We start from the raw sequence: 8,201 nt of genomic DNA on the forward strand, positions 1-8,201 counted from the left end.
GCCTGTCCTGGCACTAGCTCTGTAGACCAGGCTGGTCTCGAACTCACAGAGATCCACCTGCCTCTGCCTCCCGAGTGCTGGGATTAAAGGCGTGCAAAAAGTGGCATTCTTATGAGTTGTGTTCAGCCATAAAGAAATGAAATTTTGTCATTTGCACGAAAATAGATGGAATTGGAGACCACCATGTTAAGCAAAATAGCCAGACTTGGACAAATGCAACATTTCCTCCTTTATGCAAAATGTAGACTTTTTTAAAGATAAGGGGGACTTTTTGAGGGGAAGTTGAAGGAGTGGATGGGGCAAAGCAGAGTGCGGGGACGGATATAGTCACATGGTATCATAGACATCTTGACAAAACCCATCCCTCACCTGATGAATACACACTACAAAGATAGCTACTAGGTTACGTGAGACCTGCCTGTTGCTCACAGAGCCAGAGGCCCATAGACTCCTGCTTCTGGCCTCTTCCCAGAAAGACTTTTACTCCGGACACCACCATCTGTCCCTGTCCCCATCTCACAGAGGACAGTGGGAGGAGGTGGCTGAGAGGCCAACAGAGGCTACTTCTCTTTCACCTCCGGCAGTTCTTGGAAGCTGCCCTCCAGGCAGGGCCATGACCTCAGATACAAGCCCCCAGAGCTAGCAGCTTCACTCTGGGTTCAGTGTTGCTCTCCTGGGGACCTGGTGGCGGTGTGCTGGATGGACACATTGCCCAGGGAGAGTGGGAAGCGGCCTAGGGCAGCTGTCCCCATTCACTAAACACTTCCAGCCATTTGTCACTATATGTAGTCCAAGGTCTGGCAAAATAAGACCAGATGTTGGCTGACAGGGACATCTAGCTCAGACGGCAGACAGGGAAGGGCTATAGTGGGCTGGGGTACATGGCGCACCTTCCTTTATTCCTGCCCACACTGGCCATTTGGCTTTTCAAAAATTGTGGCTGACAAGATGGCTCAGTGTGTAAAGTCACCTGATACTGTCCCTGGGTCCTGCTGTTAGAAGGTAGAATCGACCCCCACAAGCTGTCCTCTGACTGCCTCTCCCCCCACTGTGACATGCACTCTCTAACGTTCACTCACAATGGATACATGAAAGTAATAGAAATAAGAAAGGGACCTTTGCACCTCTTCTCCACTCATCTTTAGCCTGAGCTTTGCGCGGAAGCCTTCTTCCCCTCCTTTAGGTCGAATCCCCAGTGGCCATGACCCTCCCTTATGCTGTGAACTGAAGCCACGCGTGTGCTTATCTGTGTACACCCTCCCGAGCATCAGCCTCCTTAGCAGAACGAGTCCATGAGAAGAGGGACCGCTCTCTTCATATGCTCCTGGTTGCGTTACTGTGACAACCCCAGGGCTCTGCCGCTCCCTGGCATGTACTAGGTGCTTAGTTAATCCTAGCTGAACCAATAAAGCAGAAACCAGTTCGTCCCCATCTGCCTGCCGTAGTGGGCCGTGGTGAAGGGCGCCTCAGACACTCACAACTGAATGTCCAAGAAGATCCGCTTCTCCTCCCCCACGTGAATCTTCCACACACAGTCTTCACCTTCTGCATAGGGCTCTGGCCAGTTTGGAGACAGCACCACTCCAGCCACGGCAGAGAGCTCCCCACCACACATGGCTGCAACAGATGGACAGATGGACAGACACAAAAAAGACACCATTGTGAGGAAGTCAAGAGACCATAGTGGAGCTGGGCCATGGTGGCGCACGCCTTTAATCCCAGCACTCGGGAGGCAGAGGCAGGTGGATCTCTGTGAGTTCGAGACCAGCCTGGTCTACAGAGCTAGTGCCAGGACAGGCTCCAAAGCCACAAAGAAACCCCTTTTCTAAAAACCAAAAAAAAAAAAAAAAAGAGACCATAGTGGTTGGGAGATGGGGGATGAAGCTGGCAGCTGTGGGTCACTGCACCACGTGACTATGTGCGCATGTGGGGTGGAGTTGGGGGCAGCATGTGTGTGTATGTGCATGGTGCACCTATGTGTGTGCATTTATATGAGTGTGCTTGTGTGTGGGGAGACCTCTGAAACTCTGAGGGGAGAGGTTGGCAGTGTCTTCTCCACTGAGGACAGCTCACACTCTTCTGCCAGCTTTAAATGAGGTGTGTATGGACTTATTGCATCAGCTTCCCTCCTTGTGTGGCCAGAAATGCCCTTGCTGGCCACTGGCTTATTATGATGGAATGTGACTGAGCTCACCACACCCACTTGCAGCACCTCCTCTGGCCCCAGTGAATGCCCAGATGGCAACCAGGTTCAAGGTTCTAAAGATCCGGCCTGGATGGGAAGCAGAGACGAGGTCCTCAGTATGGCAAAGGCTGAAACCTCAGTAAATTCTGCTCTGTTAATGTAGCATGTTTAATTCAGGGACCAGTCCCTCACCAGAGCAAGGCTGTGTCTTCATGCCAACTGCCAGCTGGTTGCCAGGAGCGAGGGCACCCATTATTCCACCGTATGCCAGAGCTCAGTGGCCTTGAATACAGTAAGTGGGAAGCCAGTGTGGGTGAGAGTTGTCACAGCCAGCATTTTCTAGGCTCTGAGCACAGGGAGGTGAAGCCCACTCCAGTGACCCTAGGATGCTCTGTATCAGATTCATCGCCATAGGGGCTTGTGTCTTCTGTGTGTGGCTGTAGAGAGGGTATTGTCATGAGGGACATGCAGCCCTCAGCAGGTGCCTGGTTGTGGTCTACAGTGATGGCCATTCAGGGCCCTAGGGCTGCTGTGTGCTGTTGACTCAGCTGTCACTGTAGCAGCATATGAAGTGGGGGAGGGCAAAGGATCTGACAGCCATACAGGGCTCTCCTGCCATAGCGGCTGGGCCTGCAGGAAGGAGAAGCTCCTAAAATGGACCGTTTTGTGACTCCCTGCAAGTACCAGCAGCAACCAGATCCAGAGGATCATTGGTCTGGAAAGGATCTCATCCTAAAACCAGTGTGTAATTCAGCCAGATCTTGTAGGCTGGAACCTTGTTCTTTGCAGGCAGGGGGAGGCCCTGGTGTTCCGGTGCTGTGGGAGGTGGTGACTCACCTCTGCATAGAGGTTCCGTGTCGTTCCAGTATGGGTCACGCACATTGACACATTCAATGACGGCTGGGCCCTGCTCCAGAGAGTGGCCAGGGTCGCAGGTGAACTCCACAATGGTGCCGATGTTATAGGTTGGGTCTGACGTGGTGAAGTTCCCGTTTTGGATGTAGGGTTCATAGCAGTGACCTTTCTCAAAGGCTGGGGTGGGGACACAGAGGAGGCAGTGGCCAGATGAGATAAAGAACATCCTGTACTATTTAAAAATAGCTCAAAGACAAGGTACCCCAGAGCTGTAATCCTAGCTCTAGAGAGACCAAGACAGGTATAGGTTATTGTGTGCTCAAGGACAGCCTGGGCTACACAGCAATTTCCAGGATAGCCTGGGCTACTGAGTGAGACTCTGTCAGAACAGAAGGGTGCCTCTGACCAGGGCCAGGCATCTGGACTTTTGGAGCCTCATTTTTCTCATGTGTGATATAGCTAAGACCTGCCTCCTGTCCCAGAGATATGCAGTTTTTATTTCTGTGCCCCAGCGTTGTGAGTCCTGCCATTGGATATACATCGTCTGGCCCTCACTAGCCTCCCCACCCCCCGCCACTCCAAGAAGTCTGAACTGCAGCCCCTAGGGAACACAGAACACCACGGTCTAAGCAGGAGAGACCCAGATTGTTCTTAGAAGGAGGCTAGACCCCACAGGGACATCACTTCGCCATGTCCTAAGAGAGGCTCAGGCTGGCTTTCTTTCTCCTTGGCTTTCTCATGTGAGAGGAGGCTGTAGTTCCCTATCTCTGTGTGGTGAGGGTCACATGGGGAGCACACACACAAGTCCGGTGTGATGGCACACACCTGTGATCCCCTCACCAGGAAAGTCGAGGCAGGGGGATTGTAAATTCAAGGTCAGCCTGGATTATTAGAGACATTCTGCCTCAAAAAGCCCAAACTGAAGCAAAAAGGGATGTAACTGTGGCTACATTGACAGAATACTCGCCTAGTATGAAGGAGGCCTTAGGATTGCTCTTCAGTGTCGTGTGAACTAGGCTTGGTGATTCATGTTTGTAATCCTGGCACTTGGAAGGTAGAGGCAGGAGGATCAGAAGTTCATTGAGTTTGAGGCTAGCCTGAGCTACATGAGATTCCTACATAACCCCAACTCAAAAGAAAGAAAGAAGGAAGGAAGGGAAGAGAAGGGAGGGAAGGAGGAAGGAAGGAAGGAAAGGAGAGAGGGAGGGAGGGAAGGAGGAAGGAAGGAAGGAAGGAAGGAAGGAAGAGAGGGAGGGAGGGAGGGAGGGAAGGAGGAAGGAAGAGAGGGAGGGAGGGAAGGAGGAGGGAAGGAAGGAAAGAAGAGAGGGAGGGAGGGAAGGAGGAAGGAAGAGAGGGAGGGAGGGAAGGAGGAAGGAAGAGAGGGAGGGAGGGAAGGAGGAAGGAAGAGAGGGAGGGAGGGAAGGAGGGAGTGGGGGAAGGGCTATACCAGTCACCAGCACAAGAGATGACTATCCCCCATCCCAGGCCCAGATTCAGGGGGCTCCTCACCCTCAAAGCGGATGTTGAAGGCAGAGGCTGCCTGGCCTTGGTCAGCCGTGAACTCGATGCGGATGCTGCTGCCCTCGCTCAGCAGGCCCTCAAAGGGCACACTTTCCGTTCGCAGCGAGTCGTACAGGAGGGCCGATGTGTTTGTCTGTCCACTGTAGACAATCATCCTGGCCAGAGAAAGGACAGAGGGGTGCTGATTTGTCTTCTTGGGTCAGTGACCCTGTGGCCAGAGGGGAGGGGGGCATGGGAGTGCAGATCTGGGCCCCTGTCTAAACTCAGATCCCGCCTTTTCAGTCTTCCCTGTCCCTCACAGAAATGCAGGCTGCCTGAATATTACAGGGTCTGGTGTCACTTGGGGAACTCCTATGAAAATGCTTCTCCTCCGCTCCTCCCATAGCTCTGTCCTGGCCATAGAAGAAGCTGCCACTCTTGAGGACGCCTTGAGACAGACTGGCTTCTCTTCCCAGTGTCTTTCCCTCTTCCTCTGAGAGCCTCTTCTTCAGCCCTAATGGGATGCATGGATTCCTTCCTTGACCTCTGTCTCTGTCCTTCCCATATCCCCAATACAGACACCCCCAGTTCTGTCACCCAGGAGCTCCCGTGCTTTTGAGTTCTTTTAGTGTGACTCTCTGAGAAGGCCATGCCCTCCTTGTTTCTGGGTAGAATCTTGTCAGGGCTCTGAGATGTTTAAGCCATTTTTCTTCAATTGGCATAGGGTGCATAAAAAAGTCCACCCCACTAACTTCAACCACTACCAACACTGGAGTGCTAGAATCCCTAAGGCCAACTCAGCTTCTCTGTAGGTGTCATGGACACCAACAGAGTGGAGTGTCTCTGGGTCACTTGTCACAGTCTGCACAGCTTTCGTAAAGGCTTGTTTGGTCTCTCGCTGTATCTCCCCCTCCCCCACCCTGGCTCCAGCGCTGGAGAGAGAACACAGGCCTTGCACACGCAGTCAATGGCTCTTACCCTGAGCTACATTAACGGCGCTTGGTTGTTTTGGATAGAACCTCACTCTAGCTCACGCTGGCCCCGAATTGACAGCCTCTTGAGTTCTGGGATTGCAGATGTATGACACCAAGGCTCTCATTCTTTTCCTTTTCTCCTCCGCCCCCTCTTCATTTCTTCTCTGACAGGGCCACTGAATGCAGTCTTTTTGTTTTGAGACAGCATCTCACTATGCAGCCCTAGCTAGTCTGGAACGTACAGAGATATGGCTGCTGGGATTTAAAGTTTTTTTTCTTTTTAAGGATTAGTGTGTGGGTATGGGTGTTTGTGCCTGCTTGTGTGTCTGTGCACTGTGTGAAGTTAGTGAGCTCAGGTAGATCCTCTGCAAGAGCAGTTAATAGCCACAGTCACCGAGTGTCAATGTAGCCTGGCTTTCTTTCTTGGCTGTAATAAATGGCAGCTCTGTTTACCTCCAGCGTTACATGGGAGAGGTAGACGAGATGACTGCTTTGAAAGATGTCCATTAGCAGGGTGTGCATGCCTAGCTATGGGCCAGTCTTCCTGGGAAAGACTGCAATTTGACACCAAAACACCCCAGTGACGACACTGGAGCACCTCATTTGCTCTGCTGAAAAGCTGGGGGAGAGCACCCCTTTCACACATCACACTGGTTGGTGACTTTTTGGTGCCCTGGATGCAGCACAGCTGCCAAGGTCCTACCCCTCCTCACTCTTGCAACCCGGGTTGTCCCTGAAGACTCTGCTGTTTCCTCTCTGCACAAGCCCCAAGGTCTGTAGCCCACCCAGCTACATCTCAAGGCTGCCTAGAGTGTGACCATGAGCACAGTGACTGACAGATGCTTTGGATAAATTCACCATTCCCTCATCCTTCCGACATGGCCACTGTGACTTCCTGCGGGCTGGGTCCCTGCTGTCCCAGGATCTGTCTGCTGATCCCACATCCTGCATTTCCTTCCTGCAGTTTCCACGCCATCCACTGCTCACCAGGGTATGGTGGTTTGACTGAAATTGGCTCCCACAAGCTCATAGGGAGTGGCAATATTAGGAGGTGTGGCTTTGCTGGAGTAGGCGTGGCCTTGTTGAAGGAAGTGTGTCACTGTGGAGGCGGGCTCTGAGGGCTCCTTTGTTCAAGCTTCCCTCAGTGTGACACTGAGATCACTTCCTGTGGCCTGCAAGATGTAGGACTCTCGGCTGCTTCTCCAGCACTGTGTCTGCCCACACACCGCCATGTCTCACTATGATGATAATGAACTGAACCTCTGAAGTGTAAGTGAGCCACCCCAATTAAATGTTTTCCTTTATAAGAGTTGCTGTGGTCATGGTGCCTCTTCACAGCAATAGAAATCCTAACTGAGACACAGGTAAACTCCCCGCCCACACATTCCCATCCCTCACCTGCTTTCAGAGCACAACCTAAGACAGGCTCTTGTTTTCTAGAATGTTCTAGAATAAGGCCCTAGAATGCTGGTATTGAATCTGGATTCCTTATATTTATATATGGTCTGCACACACAGGCTTGGCAGAGTTGTTGCCGGCTTCTGGTTTCTCCATCCCTGTTTTCTGTCTTCTCAGGGGCCAATGCTGTCTGTGCTGTGCCTGTCCTCCATGGAGATCTTGTCTTTGTACAGAGGAGGTGCAACTCGTTATTCCACTAAGAAAAGAGATGCCTAAAAGGAAGCCCTAGGCTGTGTGTGTGTGTGTGTGTGTGTGTGTGTGCATGCTTGATTCCCACTATCCTCCCCTAGCTTCCTAGGTGGCCCAGGCAAGTCTCTCTCCCCCAGTATCTCAGATTCCTGGTTGGAAGCAGGAGTCATAAGCTCTCTACCATCCTCCCCCAGGGCTGTCTTTCTGGGGTCCAGTCCACACCACAGCACGCCCTCTCTGAGGTGGGGAGGGGCAGTGGTGTGGACAGCTCACCTGTCCTTCTCCTGAAGCAGAAGCCTTTCCAGATGCAGGTGCAGCTTCTGACCCGCTGGAGCCTCGATGGTCCACACGCAGCGCTGGCTGCTGTTGGCGTTTCCAGGGTAACTGGGGGAGAGGACTCGGCCGATAGTGGCGTTGTGCACAGCTCCTCCACACGGGGCTGGATGCAGAAAGTGAGGTGGTGAGGGAAGAGCAGAGAGGAGATGGTGGGTTTGGTCTCCCGGCACTGCACCCAAGCCCTTTAGCTAGGGTGGAGCTGGGAACACAGGAGGGAGGCTGCTGACTTGACCCCTTGCATGGAGTCACCAACATCTGGGTGCCGCGACAGGGAGGATCTGAATGTTCAGACTGAGCATAGATGTTCTTTAGGAAATCCAAATTCATTCACTCATTAATTCATTCACTCACTCACTCAGTCACTCAGTCACTCACTCAGTCACTCACTCACTCACTCACTCAGTCACTCACTCACTCACACACACACACTCACTCACTCACTCATGCACTCACTCACTCACACACACACTCACTCACTCACTCACTCACTCACTCATGCACTCACTCACTCACTCACTCACTCATGCACTCACTCACTCACTCACTCACTCACTCACACACACACTCACTCACCCACTCACTCACTCAGTCACTCACTCACTCAGTCAGTCACTCAGTCACTCAGTCAGTCAGTCAGTCACTCAGTCACTCACTCAGTCAGTCAGTCACTCACTCACTCACTCACTCAGTCACTCAGTCAGTCA

At 52.3% G+C, this 8,201-nt stretch overlaps 1 protein-coding gene across 3 annotated transcripts in view; it reads right to left on the reverse strand.

Moving 5' to 3' along the window:
• The window catches only part of Sez6l (seizure related 6 homolog like), a 166,649-nt gene that overhangs the window by 43,470 nt on the left and 114,978 nt on the right, over positions 1–8,201 (reverse strand). For all 3 annotated transcript variants that reach the window (XM_026783830.1, XM_026783827.1, XM_005344233.3), the window contains exons 6-9: positions 7,435–7,600; positions 4,550–4,716; positions 3,023–3,217; positions 1,479–1,617 (exon numbers count right to left, since the gene is read on the reverse strand). In XM_026783830.1, the coding sequence (XP_026639631.1) occupies positions 1,479–1,617; positions 3,023–3,217; positions 4,550–4,716; positions 7,435–7,600 (667 nt within the window). The remainder of the gene's footprint in view (positions 1–1,478; positions 1,618–3,022; positions 3,218–4,549; positions 4,717–7,434; positions 7,601–8,201) is intronic.

This window comes from Microtus ochrogaster, chromosome 2 (genome assembly GCF_000317375.1).
Source record: "Microtus ochrogaster isolate Prairie Vole_2 chromosome 2, MicOch1.0, whole genome shotgun sequence".
NCBI classification, from domain to species: domain Eukaryota; kingdom Metazoa; phylum Chordata; class Mammalia; order Rodentia; family Cricetidae; genus Microtus; species Microtus ochrogaster.